The sequence below is a fragment of the Temnothorax curvispinosus genome, unplaced genomic scaffold (assembly GCF_003070985.1).
Source record: "Temnothorax curvispinosus isolate PA1 unplaced genomic scaffold, ASM307098v1 QBEX01016011.1, whole genome shotgun sequence".
NCBI classification, from domain to species: domain Eukaryota; kingdom Metazoa; phylum Arthropoda; class Insecta; order Hymenoptera; family Formicidae; genus Temnothorax; species Temnothorax curvispinosus.
In genome coordinates this window covers 491,200-513,379 of record NW_020225791.1, presented here as the reverse complement: position 1 = coordinate 513,379, position 22,180 = coordinate 491,200, and the positions used below count along the sequence as shown (strand labels likewise).

General features: G+C 39.7%; 1 protein-coding gene across 5 annotated transcripts in view; it reads right to left on the bottom strand.

Annotated features, from left to right (window-relative positions):
* The window catches only part of LOC112466245 (kazrin), a 115,385-nt gene that overhangs the window by 88,631 nt on the left and 4,574 nt on the right, over positions 1–22,180 (bottom strand). For 3 of the 5 annotated variants that reach the window (XM_025034239.1, XM_025034241.1, XM_025034240.1), the window contains exon 1: positions 10,526–10,659. In XM_025034239.1, the coding sequence (XP_024890007.1) occupies positions 10,526–10,575 (50 nt within the window). In that variant the 5' untranslated portion in view covers positions 10,576–10,659. Of the gene's footprint in view, positions 1–10,525; positions 10,682–17,644; positions 17,871–22,180 lie in introns of those variants that run through there. The other 2 variants (XM_025034243.1, XM_025034242.1) reach the window with 2 other exon arrangements.

The following is a 22,180-nucleotide window of genomic DNA, read 5'->3' as shown; positions in this document are numbered from 1 at the left end:
GGATATAGTCTTTTCACGTTGTACATAAAAGCCACGTAGAAACTGAAGAAAGACGAGTTAGTCTCTCGTCTCAAAGGGAATTAATGTTACGCAATCTTTTTAGTTGAAATGGTACATGTAAAAAATATCTTTACGTTCAAAAGCAAACTTATATGTTTAAAAGAATATTGCATTTAGGAAGGTTCACAAATCACTTGCATCTACATTTCGGATCAATCTCTCATCAGCGGGAAACCTGTATGCAATTTGTACTGTATTACATTTGTAATTACGGTAAATAATCTCAGCGCCAACAACGATCGCTCCCTTTAGCATACCTATACTTCCGACTTCGTGACGCTTCTGAAAGCGTCGCGAGCAACGCCGCCGGTGTAGTATCCAGGCGCGAACTTCGTCAATGAGGGAAACTTTTAATTACTTCTAGACCGCGGGTGTATGCTTATCGAGTATACCGCGTCTATAATCGCGAGTACCTGTAAAACCTGCGTAGAGTCTGCTCAGGACAGAGCGAGAGGGAAAGGGTGAAACACTGGTACGTACCGTCACGGTCCAGAGAATTTGCCGAAAAGCACATCTCGGTACACTACGCGTTATTACTATCGACAAACGTGTCTCGAAATATTTATATGCCAACGGATATTTTATTCTTGAAGCTATCTGTAACACCGTCGCAATATCCAGCATTTCGCCGCCGCATTTTCGAGGAAACACCACGGGGCGGAATGCAGATATGGACGATCGATGATAAGTGGGGAAGCTGCTATCCTTTCTATAAATCGGACATGAAAAACGATCGCAGGAAATAATACTTGCGGGCGAGAAAATAGTTCGTGGAATTTCGATAAACCCTGATACTTACGCCGGCCTTTCGATTTATGTCGATTTTAAATGTATTCGTTTAACCGCGTTAATACTCGTCCGCTGTTGACACGAGTATACGTATATCTTTACAATGTTTAATAAAATTGCAATTTTGCCTGCTATGCAGCGCGATGTAATAAGTAATTTCAAGCATCTTCCAGAATTCCAGGAATGACAATAAATTTATGAAAGTATCGCGAGGTATATACACATAACACTGAAAGCTTAATTATAACGAAATTCTTGCGTGACAGGCGTTGCGTTGTAATGATTTTTTTCATAAAGTTTCACGCCATCGTCACATCGGGACGCTCCCGGAATGGTGAACAATGTTACGACGGGCCATGTCTGAAAAGCTCACCAAGACAAACTTTTAATTATTTCACGCCGCTCGTGCTTAACATTTATATTGACACGACGATATAACTCTTATACTAGAAAAACGTTATATTTTTCTTGTAAAGAAAGTTTTTCAAATTGTGAATATATAGTATAAACTTTTTACAGGAAATTAAATAGACATAAGACAAAAAAAACTTTTATAACGATAAAAAATATTTATCAAAGTAAAAATAACATTATAAAATATGAAATTCACGAACAAATGGTATTTTAAAATTCCATTATGTTATAGTACGAGGATAATACAATATCCTTAAAAATCTTTAAGAAAATTTATTGTAAGAAAAAATAGATTAGCAGAGAGGAAACTGTGAAACGTTAAAGTTTTCGACAACAACTTTAAGTTTGAAAATTCCGAGATGTCGCATGTAAGTCACTTATTAACGAGGAGGTTTTAACAGTGCGTTGATACATGGGTCGCCTATTCTGCAAGCTTGTTCGCGTGTCTTTCGTTAATAAAGTCTCTTATCGTTGAAAGCGATGCTGCTCCCTTACACCGTCACGAATCTGATGCGCGCTTATCCAGGCAACTCGTCTCCTGCCTTAAGTAAGGGCCTGATAAAGTGATTCCCGTCTCATCGACAAAACCCCGGGTTAAGCCCTTGCGACACGTATACACTATAAACCGAACGCTATAAACTGACGGCGAGTAGCAAGCACATGCGGCGGTAATCGCGCGCGACTCAGGTTTCGGTCCACGAAATTAATTATACCATCTCTCGGATCGCGGATATTGATTACGGACGTTCCGTAGACACAAGCGTATAATATCATCAGCTACGCATTAGATGGCTCCGATATGGTCCATAATTATCACTGACCCTATCACTGCTAGTCAATTACCATAACCAGGCGGCTGGGGTCTAGCTCACGAGGAAAGAAAAATATTTGAACAGTCGAAACAAGCAAAGTCGAGAATTTAATTAATTTTTTCAAAATTTGCTAACTACAATTTATTTGACATTATGCCTTTCTCAATACTTTACGTTTATTGTATAATATAATTTTACCGCAATTATAATTAAAGTATTCCCGAGTTAAATTTTTAGATAATGAAATATTCGCAAACGCGAATCGATTTTTCAATAAACATCGTTTCGACGGTTATGAAAATTTGCCTCGTATTCAGGAATGTGGCGAAAAGCTCACCTGAAATTTCTCGCGGAATGCAACGATATATGTAATGAGTGAACGTATAATCGCGGTACAAATTGCGAGCGCTGCAACGATTCCAGCACGCAAAATGCATGGAATTGCTATAAATTATGCGTATTAAGGATCTCTCTCGGGTATAATTCGGTCGGCGCGGTCGGACGTATTTGCTTAATATAACGGTGCCGGTTGTTGTATAGTTTGCCATCGTTTCACGTGAGCTTTATTCCTAACGATCGCGAAATTGCACAGTCTCGCCGCGACTTAAAACGCGAGTACAGGAACAACTTTGGGGCTTAAGGCGGTTCTATATGTATACCCATATCGGCGTACCGGCTGACATACTTTTTAGGATGAATGCCGTGTGCGAAGGCGGACGGTTATCGATTCCACCGAGGACAAGGACGCGCGCGATTTCGCTCAGCATTCTCCATCCATATACATTTTTTATCTCGAAGATGCTGCGTCTTTTATTAACAAAACAGAGTTCCGATAGACGACAAATAACATGACATAATACGACAAATTGAGAGATATTAACAAACAGAAATGTAATTATAATCTTATCCCTTTATTAAATATATCCCTTTATCCGTTTTCTTTCCTAAAAAGGGAATAAAGAATTAAACAGAAAAAGAATGAGAGAAATGTACACATGGATTACATGTATATATGACACGTTATAATACCTCTATGTGCGCTTGCAACGCGGTGAATCAGATACACGTTATTTTCTTCTTTTTCTAAATGGTACTTTTTCTTTCTCCTTTTATTTCGTTGACACAATCGAGTGTTTTTATCGGAATATACTATCAAGCTATAACACGTTATACGCAAAATAGACCAAATATCACCTTATAAAGTAGTGAGATATTCTTTCCATGAAGATGTCGACCTCATATTTGCATACAATCCGATTCGCATCCCGTGCTCGAGATTACGGCAGTAGAAACGTCGATCACGGATCGACTTCTCTTTCGCACGGCTCGCGAAAATATTTGACAAGCAATCGATCAATTCCGAGAAAAGCGGATCAGGGAGCGGAAGTCCCGATACACAGAAACAATCGCGCGGCCTCGCTTCGACAACGAGGATATTCCATCACGCGCTATCTCTAAATACGTGTTGGCGCTTCCATTGCGCAGCGTAATATATCCCGTATCGCGCGAATAAAGCTTTAATCATAAATTATGAAGTGACTCCGCTTAAATTACAGTGTGGTGAAAATTAACGCAATCTGATAACAGAAATTGCGCAGCTAGAAAGGACCGAGAGGATGAGGTATTTCCTATACGAGCCGGCAATTTCTCTATGTCCGTAAATGCGCATCGATAATGAAGCACCGGATTGACAAAGAACCGGAATAGCTGTGAATAAAATAATTCTGCTTAAAGACTTTTCTTCGTGTAACATGATGAAATTAGTTTATTCAATACATACGTTTTTAAAAATTACATATCTTGCTTTACATATTTTATTTTACGTATATTAAAATCAGGAAATATCCGAATTAAAGGAAAGAAGACTTAAAATGTCTCTAATTAAGCTCTTTAAAATGTCTCAGAATTTCCGGCAGCCACCGGGATTAAAAATAGTTCAAATGCTTTTCGTTTACCAGCTATTTCGTTTACGTACACAGAGAATCTCGGATAGATATAGTATCTAGGAGCCATCGACCGAAACGCGCGGGCAAGAAATTAATTACTTTTTTACCGTCGAGCGCACCATACGTCCACGCTCGGTTGAACCATGCTCGTATCATTTTACAGCCGTCAATCAAACGCTTTTCCACGGATTCTTTCTTTTAGAAACGCGGATCGCGTCAGGAAAGACAGATTAAAAAAATTAATCATTATAAAAAATGATCAACAGAAGGAAATACATTTAATGTTCGGGAAAAGTGTACACTAATATCTGCGCAAAAACTTCAATGATACAAGATCCGCGATTTTAAAAAAAAAATTCTGAATGTCGTTGAAAAATCCGGGAGTGAATCTGGCGACTATGAGTTTGCATCCGTTCGTTCGGGGATTCGCTCGAGGACGAGGAATTTCACTTACGCGACATTCGGCGGAATTCTTACGTAAAAGGAGCTGTCGTGAATGTCGTGATAGCCGGTAGTATCCTTCCGGCCGATTTATCGAGCCGACATGACGCCGGTCGTCCTTGCTTGCGTGTGTCGGGGTTGTGCGATGCATTAGCTCATGGAGAGAAGGAGAGAAGTTGAGAACGAAAGAGAGAGCGAGAAAGAGAGAGAGAAAGAGAGAGAGAGAAAGAGAGAGAGAGAGAGAGAGAGAGAGAGAGAGAGAGAGAGAGAGAGAGAAAGAGAGAGAAAGCATGCACCGTGCAGTATGCACAGCTGCATCGCGCACGTAACACAAATGAAACTTAAATGAGTACCTATAACTAAATCCCGCGGGTCACGCGAATGCTCGATCCCGTCGCGTCAATTTTCATTGGCATTTTCGAGAGTAAAGATTGGGGCAAGCGCCCTTATCAGAGGGAGGGGGGGGAAGGTGTGCTGATGAATCGCCAATATCGCCATCCAGTAAGAATCCTCCTTTTGCGTCCTTCTCTCCCATTCGAGACGTTGGCGCGAGCAAGCGATCAAATTATACGGATTTATCGCGGTTCGCGTAGCTAAACAAGCGTTCCGCTAACTGAATAAAGCTCCACTTTGATAATTGGTGATAGCGGTGCGAGTGCAAATTCGCGGTCACGAAGCGCAGTAAATCAACGTCGTTGTTTCGAGTCGCTCGCGGTTATTATTATTCCCGAGCTAATGGCCGGATAAATAGCCTGGATTTCGCTAGGTACACTAAACAATTATACCGTCGAATAGCGTATTTCAGTTAAAGAAAAATGCAAAGCTGTGGATTAACGTGTATTTAGATGCGTTTATTGTCGTAATATTCATTGAAGATATTCAAAAAGCATCTTAATTATGGGTCTTTGGAAGGAATAAATACTTCGTATCATCCCGTAATTATACGTATGAAAACCATTCATTTTAGCGGCCCACCAAATCAAACAAACTTGCACCAACGCAGAGAAATGTATTGATAATAGAACAGGATGGGGCCGTGCAATTGAGAAAATTGCACGGGTATCGGTTTCACCCTCGTGCTTTAGGGGGGATTCAGACTGCTATGAGCGGAGGAATCTTCCGGTTTAATGCAACCAATGCGACACTGTACTGGCAAAATAAATTTACAATACATTTACGTTCCAGCACGTTGGAATAATGGTGAAAGAGAATTGATTTTTAATAAATAATACTGTACAAAAAGAGTATTTGGGACACGAACCACCGTTGTTTAATTTCCGGATGCAATTTGGAGATACGCGCGCAACGTAATTAAAATCATTTTTGTTTCAGTTCCCCCTTTTTTTTACGCGATCGCGAATCTCACCTAATTGTCCGTCCTTGCACTATCGGCATGATCCTATCGGAAAACTTCCGCAATTTGTTGGATTTATTACCATGGTGTTCTTAATTCTCCTGGTCTTAGATTTAGTACCCTCCCTTTTAAATTACCTAGTAAAGTTTACGTAAAATTAATCGAAAAGATTGTTTCTTGAGAAGTCGCTATAGCAGATACCTTTTACAGCGTCTCCATAATTAGATCTTCGTTTAAATGCTTAAGTAAAGTAATCTTAAATTTAATCTAATATTGCGCTAAAACAAACGTAATCTGAGATAACAACGTAATTAATGAATATTGTTAGCTCTGTCTTGAAACAATTTTGTTATTTTCGCTAACAATAGAAAGATTGATACGACGCGTCGTTTTCTACGTAATATAAGTAGACGTCGCGGATATTTTCTAAGCTGACGGAAATACGCGCCGATAATAGTCTGCACCGGTCAAATCTATTTTCTGCACGTTAAGACCCGCGATTAATCATGTTACTCTGTATCGCTTGCAGCTGCTAATAGTGGCGGAATATGCATTCGTCGCAAATGAAGCGGATTACTATACGATTTAGCGAGATCTCGATAGAACGTCGAAACGCATTCGCCAGCAGCGTTAGAAACCGCACGACCGCAGTGGTATCTCCTAATTATTCCAAGGTAATTAGAATATCAATAATTTATCGCCACGCGCGACGATGTGTGTTTGCGCGGCTATTGTTATCGAAGAGATACAGAGAGATTGAATGATTTGAGGTATAATGTTGCGAATTACGCTCCGATTCGTCGTGATCATCAAGTGTAATGCCCGCTGATAGATATTCATTAACGTTCGAAGCTTGTGCAAGGAAATCGGAAACTCTCGAGCGATAAATTATGCAGTAAAGCATTCCACGTCGATGCACTTCGCACTTCGCACATTTGCACGCAGTTGGCAAAGTAGAAGATAAATTAGCCCCAACTTCGCGAACCGCTTCTGAGCGAAGGAGAATGGGCGCCGGACCTTTAGAAGCACGCACAGCTCGTAATTTCAGCACGTTTTACGATTGATAAGCGTTCCGCAAAATTTCCGCCGCAATTTCCCGAGTCACCATTGTCCCTGGGTGAAAATGGCCGTCGGTCATTGTTCGTACGGCGGCATCAGCTAATTTCATCGCGTTCAGGCCGAGCGCTGCTAACGAGCTCACCGCGAAACGGCGACCACGTGGACGGGATCGCGTCGAGGTCGACAATGTGAGAGGAAAGTCACAAGGGTGCGGCTCAAAAATCACGGGTGTCATTGTAGTCCATGGTTATACGACGGCCCGTGTAATCGACATCCCCGGCGCCGAGAGTGCGGCCAATCAGGCACCATTGATTCGCAGTTGGAAACGGTATCCTGATCGTGCCGACCTAAGCCCGGTGCCCATGCCACCCCTGAAATGACCGGTCAATCTTCGACGGCGCGAACCCGCATGTTTACCGGTCTCGGCCCGGGGAAATGTTTTCTCTCGCCGCCGGGGGAGGAGACCCTAATCGTGTTCTCGATTCTCCCCCAGTCTCCCCTTGCGAAGGGTGACGGAGGTCCCTCTCTAATTAATAAATCGAATATTGCAATATTATTGGACCTAGCTGACGCAGAGCGGTGATGATTCTTACGAAAGGAATGACGCACAGCAACTTTGATCTTTGTAGAAGAAGATTTAATGAAGTATCTGGTTGATATTTCCAATATTTAGACACTTTGCCCTGGAATGGTCACTATTGTGGAAATATATTATTATTTTATGTATATAAATCCTAAACTTTTTGCCTTTTAAACGCCTTTAAAAAAAGTTTAAAAAATATTTTAGCTATAAAATATAAAGCTGAGCTAAGTCATATTCTGATCAAGTACACTTTATAAAATTTAACATGTATAAATAAAACGTATATCTATATGTATAAATTTAATGTCAGCAATTTCTTTATTCTTATCTCGAGGATGCTAAAACGAAAGCGCTAGGATCTGTCAAAAGACTAAGATCTGTCTTAACTTTACGATTAGGATTAATGATCGTTTCTAATTAAAAAAAAATTCTTCTTAAGACACTTAGCAAAATCAAGAAAACCTAAAACTTCTCCCCGCGGATCATTCTTATTCAATTAAAATTAAAGATTAGAGTCAATAACCCCGATGAATCGCATTCTTCTTCACTCATCCGAACACGACCCTCAATCGTCCAGTGCCGTCTATAGTATATTGTGAATAATCTTTCCTGGTCTCGTCATCCTAAAGCCGCGACGCGCGCGCAGAGAATCGGGTCGCAGTTAATCGACAAGCTTTTGATGTCACTCGAATGAGTAGAGTTCGAACTGTTTCCAATTGTTTTCGATTCGTCTGTAGACGGCGTTACGCGGTTCATGAAGCGGCTAATTGCGCGTGGAGCAAATTTGCTAATCAAACTAAGCGCTTATTATGATGCATTCGCAGGTGCACCAGTGTATCTGCGACGATGTCGAAAGATTATCGTTACGCGCACGCGTAACCATTGCTACTTAATATTACTTACAAAACTACATATAATCTAATACTATATAGATCTCATCTTTCATACCTTATTGTTAGACAAAACCGGACAAAGTATAATATATAAATTTGTTTAAGGAAATCGAAGTAGAAAAGGCATTGCTCGAACTACTATGACTTTTACGCGCGTTGAAATTCACTAATTTTCTCCGAAACAAAGAAAAGGGTTAAAGGGCAGAATGATAAAGACGTCAAGTAAAGTTGGAGCACTCACACCTATTTATGTTAATGCCGGCCATCAAAAGGATGCAACGCGGAACCGTGAAAATTTGTTTCTCGTCGAACACACATCGTAGCGTACTTACGCCGGAAATCTTTCATTGTGGACAATTCAGACAATTCGACGTTGACAGGTCGGATTTACGGCGGGCGTTATTAATTTGTGCCGTTAACTCTCGACACCTTGGGAGTTCAACCGAGTTTTTATCGACACGCGCGGTGCTCCGACCTGTTTCGTTTCACACGTCACTCTCGCGGCGAACCTATTCGCGCGTTATAATTTAAGTACGAGTATAACAACCTGACGACGTTACACGTGACAAAAGTGCCACTGTAAAGATTTACATATTTGTGCCATTCGTGTTACGTTAGCGTGACAAAAATATCGCTAAATCATAGGAGATGTCACTTTTGAGTATGTTTTAAACATATGCCATGGAATCTCATTTGCAACATGCAGCTACACGACAGCATAGCTCTTTTTGAATTTCAAATATGACGTCAGCTGCTTAGCTGAAACTCTTGTAGTAAGCTTTAAAATTTCAATTTTATTTTGAATTATTTAGAATAGCTTAATCTCTCTCTCTTTCTGTCTCTCTCTCTCTCTCTCTCTCTCTCTCTCTCTCTCCCCCTCTCCCTCTCTCTCTCTCATCCATTTGTATGAGACTAAAGTTTTGTAGTTAAAAAGTTCTATGATTATTATCATTCCATTGCAAAAACATAAATAAGAATATTATTATTACTTTTTATACTCTGTAACAAAATAAAAAAAACTGTAATCTAACCGGATATTCCAAACTGCGGCAATAATAGCGAAAAAACCACAAAGAAAAAGTGCATATCTTCGACCAATGTAGCAGAAGCACTAATCGTAAAATTTTTTTTAGAGACCGAGCAATATGCGATGAAAACCGCGTGCTACTCTATACGACGGTTATGAAGTTGACTCTCGCTGACGACGAAGCTGCCATTTCGAATCTATATCCATTCTAATGCGACATATTTGTCCACCACGCCACGCCGTAATGTCGAGTGTGTCTTCAGCAAACTGCATCAAGCAGCGTCACCTCCTGAAGCACGAAGCAGCCTCAAGAGGCATGCGGAAGCGCGTTTGAACACGAAGGGAAGTGGCGGCCTAGTTTCTACACGCACGCGGGTAACCGTGGCCACAGACAAATGCCTAGCTTCAATCGTGCCGTATAGCTTCGTAAGTTACAGTACGAGTCTTCCTCATGTTAACGACAACGCCAGTAGTAAACGCAAGTTAAGTACGCGTCGTGTTATTTCCAATAAAGTTATCAACTTAATCTTTATCAACTTAATAATGCTAAAAGAAAGATGTACTCGTAATATTCTTAGTCTCCCACCGGTTACAAACTCTAACTCTTTAATAGCTTGATCCTTTTGGTATTTTAAAAATAGAAAATGTTATCTTGCGAGAGGTCAAGTCTCATGCAATATGTAATATCTCTTGTAAAGTGTAAAAAGATAGTGATCATTTTTTCATATCAGAAAATGACAGATATCACGATGCACAAGCATGATGGAAGATACAAATATACTATTAGTTTTTATTCTACTTATATTAAAACGCGCAAAAATATTTAAGACAATTTCATATCGCTGGAAGACGGTAAATTGCAGTTTTGAAGCAATTATCACAAGAACGTGCTGAATTACAGAGACTATACCGCACTTCCATTCTTATCAACCTTGGCAATGACCGTGAAACGTTATCAAACGACGATAGTACATCCGTAATTATCCATATCTGTACTAAAATGTTAGCTATTATTACTGACCGTTATTATTCCAAAACATAAGAATATCTCTTAACTTTACAAAATTCTTTTAGTACAGAAATAAAACGAGATATTTCTCTCTCTAAATTTTCAAAAAATCGATCACTTTAAATAACACGCACTCACCGAGATTCGATACGTTCGCGTAAAGGTAATAAAGCAGCCAACGGCACCATCGAAACAGTCTGACAGCCGAACGTTGAAATATGACGAGTTCAATCATCGTCGCGTAGACGTAGGCGTCGACGATCGGCTTCGGCTTCGAGTAATGCGATCCGCGCATCGACGATCCGCGTACTGAAGTGGCCCACATTTTATAAACGCCAGCATATCGCGTACTGCATAATATGTGGGGACCGTCTAGCGAGAAAAGGAGAACGGGCACGAGAGTGAACGAGAAGGAGTGCGTTTCGTGCTCGTCTCCCCTACTTGAGTCCGAACGAATGACGCCATTCATAATTAGGATGAAGATCCGGATGCTGGATCTCTCATGCCCTTGGCGTCACCAGCAAATTTATATAGAAGGGTCAGTAGAAATATCTTACATTGACGCCAATTCAACAGTTGGACATCTTTCTTTTTAATCTATAACAATTTTGAGTATATTGTGGTACCTATATAAATTTGCGTTAATTAACATAGCACTCAGGTTTTTATTTTACACCAATTTCTTTTTGTATTGTTCAAATTATTACCCTGCCTCAATCCTATTTATATCCTCGGCGTCGACTGCTACAAGTCATATGGCGAAAAAGTTCAGTGGACTCCAATAACAACAAATGCAAAATTATTCATAAGAAAGATTGCGCGCGTAAAATAAGTCCTAGCGCATTCAATCCGAGATTCAATCTGAAATGGTAATAGTGGAAGTAATTAACGCCTCGTCGTACTGCGCAGAGCTCGGACAAAGATAGAGGGATTCGCGCAATTATTAAATTCGCCCCGTAGCGTAGCGCATCGCGCGAGCATTCATTGTACAATGTTGACGGAATGGGGAAGTTAGTTTACTAGCAAAGCAACGGGAGAGTTACCTTCCCACCCGGTATATGTATGTGTATTTCGCGCGAGGGGCGCGGGTGTTATACTCATTGTTTCCGTTATACAGTAGTTAAAATGTCATCACGCCTCCAAATTACGTTTACCGTCAGATTCATCGCGCTATTGCGAGTCATTGCGAATCTAGTCGACGAAAAATCTCCGCGTGTGCAATGAGACAACAAGATGATGAACAAAGGTGTAGTAGAAATTTTATTTCTTTTAGGCATAAATCTGTATTCTTTCCAACAACAATAATTTCAACTTTTTCGGGAACTGAATGCATCCGAAAAATTCAATTCATCGTAAAGTCATTACAGACGATCTATAATTCATGTCAGATATGAAGACAGAATTCTATTTATAATTTTATATGCCACATATTTAATTTAGATATATACATATATATTGCAATATATATAATAATATATATGCATTCTAATTTTTAAAATAATTTTCATATTACAGATAAAATAATAATCAGAGTGCTATCCTGAAATCTGATACCAAAATTATAGTTCGTCTAAAGTAGATTTAAGAAGTAATTCGATCGAGTCTTATTGCTAGTCACGGAAAAAATATCTTCGATAGAATATATTTTTACGAGAAACGAGAAAATAAGATGGTTTCGGCTTTCGCCAAGGCATAACATATAAACAGGATATAGAGGCGGATGCACCGCAAAATATACGGAGCGTGTAAAAAGAATGTTAGAGCGCGAAGGCACCCCGTTGTAAGCTTACATTGTCGTTACCATTTCTTTTGCTGCTCACGGATTTTACGCGACATTATCGCTCCTGCATCGCACCCATAATGTCGTAAAAGGATCAAAGAATTCCACGGGAGTTCATAAATTCCGCCGTATTATCGCAGACACAACGCGTCCTACAGAAATAAAAAAACTAGTCTACTTACCCCTCTGTTTGCAATTGCGAATATGCAATTATTACGCGAACCGTTAAGCCCCCCCTTTTCGTTTTCTAATAGTTATAAATTTTGAAAGATAAAGCTAGTGACATGACCAAAACTAATTCGAAAGAAGATATTATTTGTAATCGCAGTTTATAACTTAGAAAGATACGATAACGAATCGCGTCACCTTGAGAAATAACACGAGTAAAATCCAACCTTAATTTAAACAATGTGACATTATATAGAGTGATATAGATTTAAATTAATTTAAAATATATGATATTAATTCTAATGATTTTCAACCTCTCTTTTCGGGATAAAGTTTAATTAAAAGCTCTCTGAAACTCACCGAATGATTACGTAGAAGTGAAAATAAGATTTATGGCGAAAAGTCAATATTCGAAATGCGTAGGAATGGGAAAAGAAAAATACCCGCACTGTGGAGAGCCAACACATTGCAGCTGAAACGCGGAAAGCGAAATATTGACAGCTTACACTTGACCCACATGCGATATAAAGAGCGAGTATACATCGCGGAACGCTCAACGAAATGCACGTGCTCGTGTAATAAATGGATAGAATGGCGCGTACGCCCACGCACAGCAATGCATGAGAAATGGTAAAATGTATACGTAAACAGAATTGTGGAAACGTCAATGTCTCGACGGTACATAAAAATAAAAAAAAAATCACTCACCGGCCGATGCGCAACAGCGGAGTTGTAACCCATCTGCGTTGATCTGCAATATAAATATTTTCTCGTTAAAACAACGTCCAAAATAATCGATAATTCAAGTAAATAATTGTCGCGCCCGTTAAATTTTTAAAACGTTATTTTAACAGATATCTGATTTCAAAATGCAAACGCAAGAAACTATCGCGGCCGTTGTATAAACGGCTGCATATTTCGGCATTAACTCGTTCGCATATATAATAATCCGCGAAAAATCACGCAAGTAAATATTACGATCGTGCGAATATCGCGACGTCCGCGACGTAATATCTCTTCTCGTATATGATCTCGGAGATCAAGCTCCGAAATTGCGAAATTGCGCATTAAATCTCGAACGGTATTGTACGAATAATTCGCGAGTATCGTGTATTTAATGGTCGCAAATCACGTAGCGCTTAAGAAAGTGGCGGAATTCGCTACAGAACAGCAAAATAATAAACGATTACTCACCCCACGGTTGCTCCGCCGTCGCCCGATGCCTCCCAGGCCTCCTCCTCCTCTCCACGGTCCTCCTCCGATGTCGCATCTCCGTCGGCGCACTCACTCACTCACTCGTTCACGCGTGAAAATATCGTCACTTATGATCGCGCGACACTTTGCACTGCACTCCCGGTATTAATCTCGCGACGCGCGGCGCGTACTTGATTACACGACGATAGTAGAATTACGTCGGAAAAGCTACGAACGAAACTTTACGATCCCCTCGACGCCCGACGCCCGACATTCCGCAGATAGACGCGACGAGTGAATATAACATGGCGGAGAGAATATCGTAAAATCACGCGACCAACTTCACTCGCAACTCTCTCGCCAGGAGCAACCGTCTGAACCGTCGCGAGAACGCTACACTTGCTGCTTGCCAAGCGATTTCGGTTAACTGCAATTAAATCAATCGAGTTACGAACATTCACTTTCGCGTCTATCCCGCACGATCGCCAAATATCAAAATAGGATTAAATACGGAGGTTGAATGTACACGACGTTAATAGATTCCGATCGCTAATTGACCACGTCGCGCCTCGCGGCGTTACTCCACTTCGCGTCCGCTCGTATCCTTTATCCGTGTTCCGAAAACGACGGCAAATTCACTCCGAAGCCACGCGACACGAGCGACGCGAGGGGCGAGTCAAAGTGGACGATTGCGAAAAGCGAGACCGATCGTCCGAAAGAACGTAATCAAAAGTCACTGTTAACGAATACGATATACCACGGTATCCGTATAAATTCCGCGAAGCATGTGTTAAACGGACATTCACAGATGTATCACAGTTTTCCGTCTGAACCGGCAATTCGTGTACTATTGCGCACTCGCACTGTATTCCGAGAACAACGATACCACAATCCTGCGAGACGCGGAGCGCGGGCGGCGAGGCGAGGGTGTGTCGCAGTCCGCGGACATTGTCACTTCTTCTTCTTCTTCTTCTTTGATTGGCCAGTGAGCTATACTTACAGCTCTAAAAAGGCCAGGGCGAACCTCTTGTCGTAGTAGCCGTATCGGCGTATAGGAGCAAAAACGGCGGATAGTCACGAATGTCACGCGCGCCGAGTGCCAGCAGCCGGCACGCCGCGAACCGCAACACCCGCGACCTCGCGACTAACGGCTTTTCGGCAACTCGAATAGGGGGGGATAGAGTGGGGGAAAACTAACTAGACGCCCCGCGCGCACCGCGTCGGGCCATACCGGCATTGCCGGCCGTGTCTAGTTACCTTACTCCCACTCTATCCCTTCTACTCTAGTTGCCGAGAAGCCGCGGCCGCGTTGTAACGTAAACATCATTGCTCTCGAAGTCGGATCGTAGCGCGGAGCAACGCATGAATTGACGGGTTTAGGTTACGAAAAACTGGTATGTCGAATGTACATTTAATACGTGTGCTTCACGGAATTCATACGGATACCGAGGTATATCGCGTTCGATAATAGTGACTTACCATTACATTCTTTCGGATGGATGATCTGTTTCGCAGCGAGAGTCTCGCTTTTCTGCTGGCCACACACTTTCCAGTCAGGTTTCGATCAGTCGCTCGTTGCTCGATTCTTAAGCTCGATGAAATCCATCTCTTTGATTTCGTCAAAAAACCACCCAGCTGGCGAATTGGCGCGAATGGCGAACCGCGAATCATGAACCATTTACTGTTACTGCTGTAGCGTTTTACGGACAGTGTGTGTGGGCGGTCAGCATTTTCGAATCTCAATCGTCAACTGACTCGCGCCGTGTCGCCCGACGCGCGACTTCAGAATGAATTATTACCATCGTTTTCGGAACACGGATAAAGGATGCGAGCTGCGAGCGGAACGCCGGAACGGAGTAAGTAACGCCGCGACGTGTTTAATTACCGATCGGAGTCTATATTTTATAACGTCGTATGTTCTTGATATTTGGCCATCGTGCGGGATAGACACGAATGTTCGTAACTCGATTTAATCTCGATTGCAGTTGATCGAAAGTCGCATTAGCAAGCAGCAAGTGTAGCGCCCTCGCGACGCGACGATGATTGCTCCTGGCGAGAGTAACGAGTGAAGTCGGCCGCGTCATTTACGAAATTCTCTCCGCCATGTTATATTCACTCGTCGCGTCTACCTGCGGAATGTCGAGCGTCGAGGGGATCGTACAGTTTCGCGTTCGTAGCTTCTCCGACGTAATTCTTCCATCGCCGTGTAATTAAGTACGCGCCGCGCGTCGCGAGATTAATACCGGGAGTGCCGTGCACAAAAGTGTCGCGCGATCATAAGTGACGATATTTTCACGCGTGAACGAGTGAGTGAGTGAGTGCGCCGACGGAGATGCGACATCGGAGGAGGACCGTGGAGAGAGGAGGAGGAGGCCTGGGAGGCATCGGGCGACGGCGGAGCAACCGTGGGGTGAGTAATCGCTTGTTATTTTGCTGTCCTGTGCCACAGGACAGTCACTTTCTCAAGCGCGACGTGATTCGCGACCATTACATTGATACTCGAATTATTCGTACAATACCGTTCGAGATTTAATGCGCAATTTCGCAATTTCGGAGTTTGATCTTCGAGATCATACACGAGAAGAGATATTACGTCGCGCGAACGTCGCGATATTCGCACGATCGTAATATTACTCGCGTGATTTTTCGCGGATTATTATATATGCGAAGTTATTAACGAGTTAATGCCGAAATATGCAGCCGCTTACAGCGGCCGCGATCGTTTCTTTCATTTGCATTTTTAAATCAGATTTCTGTTAAAATAACGTTTTAAAAATTTAACAGGCGCGATAATTATTTACTTCAAGTATCGATTATCTCGGACGTTATTTTAATGTAAAAATATTTATGTTTCAGATCAACGCAGGGTTACAACTCCGCTGTTGCGCATCGGCCGGTGAGTGATTTTTTTAATTTCAATGTACCGTCAAGGATTTCTTCAATTCCAAATTAATTATTAATATCGATATTCTACGGCTTCTCGTTATTTGAATGATGTAATCCAGCGATTATAATTTCATGTTATCAATCTCAAAATAATGAACCAATTATATATAAATCAGTATATATTTGAATGTAAGCATCGTTTTGAGAAAACAATTATCAATGGCCCGATCAATATCACAGAATAATAGGTTATAATTGTCAGTTTCTATCGTTTCGATTCTTATTTCAACCGAACAAATCGCGTGTAATATCAATAGATATCGGTAAATGATACTTTGATTTTTGATATGTACACACGTGAATAATTTATGACAAATAATAGATAACATAATATTCACCCCCATGATTGCTCTACTGTCGCTGGATGTCTCCCAGAAACTTTCTTTTCTTATCTTCTTTCGTTGCATTCATACAACGCACACGAAAACACGACTAATTACGCCCGTACAATTATTAGAATATTTTATACAGTACTCTAATAGATATTAATGATGTTTAAAGTGTTCTTTAATATAACGAAGAACAATGCAAAGAAATATAATTGCACCAAGTTGCGACGTCTCATTCCACGACGTCTTGTTATTTAATGACAAATCGATAAATGTATTACAATTATGGACTATGCAATTGTGTAAATATAATTATCAACCTTACGATCGTGTTGACCAACTTTGATCGCTTATAAAAAACTATTATAATTTAAAAACTATTATAATTTTGATATTCCATATGAGAATTTTTAAACTTCAATTATTTTCTAAAATCCTATTAATATTGCACTGTAGTTGTGTGGAATATTCTGTATAATTATTTAATTAATAAGTATAAAATTTCCATATTATTGAAAGGTTTAGAATTACTCAACTTTCCGATTGAATGAATTAATATCCTATACCAAACACGCTTCGAATAATGTTGTATCGGTAACACGCCAATTCCTTCAATCTCGTCACTGTGCACTCTAGCTGACACGAGTGTATCTCGGGAAGCGTTGCACGCTCGATTTCACGAAATCCGATCCTATATTTTCAACGGAAATTTCCTATCTTATGACAGTTACGTCACCGTCCTAGATACCGGGCCAGATTGGCGCGTATTTCCGGTCCTGACGTATAAATTTCGTGACGGTTTCTTTCCGATGTGCAGTACGACATCAAAATTATCCTTACCTGATCACGATTCCATGAATCCGCGAACCCTCTCGGCGCGATCTCGGGCAATTTCGGGCTGCACTTGGCGTATGCGCCGACGGAAACGGGGAAATTCACCGGTGCATAATGACGGACGTTGATTCACAAATGCATCGCATATCGACCCGCATGTGCCGGATGGCTTCCTTTCTCTTCTCCAACGCGGCGAGTAACTAATTCATGGGATCCATATGGGTCTCGGTACCTGCAAGATTATTAAAATTATGTTAGCATTTACGGCCGACATTTTATGCGGAAACGCGATACTCACAGTTCTGAAAGCTCATGTGGTTTCAAAAAATATAGAATTTTATGTTAGCTTTGATATTCCCTTAAATATTCCGGCGCAAGATATGTTAACCCGAGTAACCGAATTATTGAAAATAGCGGAAAAAGAATTTAGTATTTATTTCATAATATAATAAATATCTGAACAATATAAAATATTCCTTTAGCTAAACTCGCGTACCAAAACTTGTAAGTTTCTCACAATGCAAAAACGATCTTTGTTATCTTCTATTTCTAATTCACATGTAGGTATGTACATTCGGAAACAGCGCTTCTACAAAAATAATCGAAAAAGAATCGGAACAATTTTTGAATTCGTTTCCAACTTTACCGTACCATTCTTTTGTGTTTACGTCACGTTTCTCTCGAAATCGCAAACCGATTGAAAAGATAGAAACGAAAAAAAATAGGAACAATGCAGAGACGCTAACAACCTAAATCTATAAAATTGTATTTCCTTTCTGTTCCTTTTTTAAATACCGTGTAAAAGGTTTCGAACATTATTTTGCCCCGCGAGATCAAGGATAAGCTGTAATAATCTCATTGTACGTGATGCACATCAACTGACCGTTTATAAAGTGACGCAGGAAACGGGCTTTTGCGTGATAAACGCGGGACAGCGACAGTTATTCGACGAAATAGTTAAAGAGGATTTTAGACTCGTATTTTCTGTGCCGTCGCGGACCTTATTACCAACAACGTAGTTATCCGATCTGTGCACTGCCGACCGCAACTTTCTCTGCGAAACGAACTCGCCGACGCATTCTCCCGTCGACGGAAACGATGTTAAAGATAGGGGAGAACTTTCCCCCTTTTGCTCACCGATACCGTAAAACAAAGTCTTATAGAATATAATATCCCGCTGCGACGTGCCTTGCAGTCGAAGAAATGGCGAAGAAATAATTCAAAAGTTTCTCGCGAAACAGCTTGCACCGTATTCGCCTTCCCTTTCTTCGCTCCGCTCGTCAAAAACTCTCTTTCAGACTCGTGACTGCGCTTAGCAAACTATATTGCATCGTAAATATATCAATACTAACTCAAAAAATAATCATATGCTGCAATATTGGACGGTTAATATGCGTTTTCCGTGTATTTTCTAAAATTGTAATTTCAATAAATTGTAGAATGAATACTGATATTGATTGAATCTTCTGTTCAGTGCGTCGATCATTAAGTTATACGCTATCAACGGTATCACTATTATTGTTGTAGAAAAAATATTTCGCGATCAATATTATTATAGAACGAGTAAAACACAAAGTGAAAGAATTTCGGCTATTGTTCATTTTTTAGACAGAAATTTTCAATTTTTCGAAGACAAATTTTTTTTAAAAGTCTGATTTTTTTTAAGAATTCTGGATGGCGTTCAAAAGTTTTATTGAAAAAAATTAGAGAATTTAAATCGATTCTAATTAAAGTAAAAAAAATCATAATCATGAAAACTGGGAAATAAGACTCGACATTTTCGGATTTCTATTTTCTAATTGTCAAAAATATTCTTGTGACATTTGAAAAAATCTTGTATAATTTTTTATGAATGAATCAGAACTGTCAATTATACCGACATTCTGAAAATGGGATAATTTTATAAAGGTGACTCAAAATAGATTTATTTCCTTTTACATTGAATTTGACTACTAATTTTGTGCGGAAAACGTTATTCTCGGACGGTAATAAACGGCTCTCTCTCTTTCTCCTAGCAAAACGCGAGGTCGATGCACTATTAGCTTCTCGCGCGCTTTTCTAGAGATCCGCCGTTTCTTGACCCTAGTTTGCATCACGGCAAGTAGGATTAGGTACCATTTATCCGCTCTGACCAGTCGCGATGCCGTAATTCAAGTAGCTTCGAGGGCGAGCATTGTTAGCAGAGGAAGATATCCAGTATCGGTTTAAATTTAAAACAATGAGAGATGGATATTATCGAAATAGTAAAGGTCATGTCGGTGAAAAATAACTTTCAATCGCCGGAAATATATTTCGATGTCGCGCTGTAAATCTGGTTCGACGTATGAATCGCACGAATAAATTTTATTTATCAATCAAATTGAACACATTACAGTAATAGAGTAAATTTTGCAATAAGGTAAAAAAATTCTGTGGTGATAAAATTGAAAGTAAATTAAAACAATGAATCAAAACAAGCAGATTCGGTATTTGGATTAGATAATAACGGTATTAAATAAAGGGACCGTATTAAGTCAAAAATATTCCTCGAATGTGTATATGTGTGTGTATATAAATAACATAAAATGATTTGGCTGGGTGAAAAAATAACATACTTTAAAAATAGCATTGTATTATTTGCTTTGTATCATTTGTATGGCAATGTACGGCTTTCCAAAACAGATTAAATTTATTTGACACGGCCAATCGTTATCTCTCGTTACCGTAACTTTATATACCCGGCTATTGGAGATTAACTATAGAGCCGTGCGCAAATTTAACCAGCGAATTTAACAGACACTGCTTAATTATTATATTCAATTAATTTATTATACTTTCTAGGAGATTATACAGCTTCCTTCTAATTGATTCGATTATGAGATATTATAATTTATAACGCACTATAGATTTTAGAGTTATCATTATTAATATTGCATATATCATTCTATTGTGCTTATTTAATTACGTTCATTGCTGTAATTGTTATTGTAATTGTTCTGTATCGTTTATCTATCTTATAATTTCTAAAGGGGGAGAGAGAGAGAGAGAGAACGTATATATTCCTATATCGTCTGATACCTTCTCAATGGATCCATTATGCCGTACTCAGGGGATTTCTGATGATCCCCTTATTTCCCATCTTGCCATCCCTTTTTGGCACCGGTGCAAAGGGACGCGCCACCAGGTACTATTTATTTGTCCGCACTGTTCGCAACGCCATAACTCAAATCCGCATTGCAGGATCGGATTATCTTTATCATAAAAAAATGCAACGTGTCTGGATTGCACGATAAAAGGTAAAAGCGAAAGAAAAAAATCCTACCGCAAGACTGTAACTTAACAAAAAAATGTTTGCAATAGTAGTTTCAAAATCCTTCTTTTTTTATTCTGAGGCAAAATATGAATGCAATCCAATTTTAATCATAATATGTATCTATAAAGTTTATCTGTATACAGTCAACTGTTTTAATCGAATTATCATATGTATCCGTCTATTAAAGCTATGTTCTTTCGATTAAAAGTGCCCAGGACTTATAAAGGCTTTGGCCCAACACAAGCATTGTTAGTGGTGAACGATGTCAGTGAGATTAGGGTACTTAATCGCTAGTGGCATATCAAAAGGGGAGAACCATTCTGCAGCTCAGTGACACGTATTGTCCGTAAACGTGCCTTTTGTCATCCAATTGAATCAGGAATGTACCATCTGCGCCACAAGAAAACTATTACACGCGATGATTGGCGTCTTGGCTTCGCGGATCAGAACTGCGTCGAAACATCGCGAAAACCGCAACGTAAAGAAAAATTTTAGAAAGAAATGATATATTCTCTTATATAACATTTCTAACATTTTCTTAGATGATCAACAAAGACACGTTTAAAGATGAAAGTTTTTACATAAAATTCATTAAAATTTTAATTAAAATAGGATTTTCTTATCCTCTTCCTTAGGAAAGTAGAATTTTAATTGTAAGATAAGTGGAAAATTTAAATTTTTTCGCGCACTTCTCGTTAAAGCATAAATGAAAAGATACGACATACCGTCGATATTAGATCGTACGACAAATTTAACGGGGGGAAATGAAACGGCCGAGCGATTATATCATTTCGATGAAAAGCGTAAGCTGCTTCTGCATATCGATTGCAATTCGATATTGCACTATATGCGCTCAATTTAGATATTGCCGGAAGTAATTGCAAATTCAGACAATGGGTGCTATATAATATTTAACATTCAACAGTTATGCTTCCGAATGAGACGATACGATATATAAATGCGATATGAAATATCATGCTTTTTCGTATACTCACATGTTTAATTACTCTAAATTTAATAATTATCTGCTAATAACAGGTTATATAAATAAAATTATACAGTTTATAATAATTTAAATTAAACATCGAATTTCGCAGCTGTGTAATTTTACTAAATTAATTATAAATGAAGAAGGATATAATTGGTTAATAAATTAGCGAAATGTGCCAATATATATAAAATTATATATATCTAAAATAAGAACAAACACGATATAAGAAAAAATTTTTTTTTTAAATCTACTCATTGTC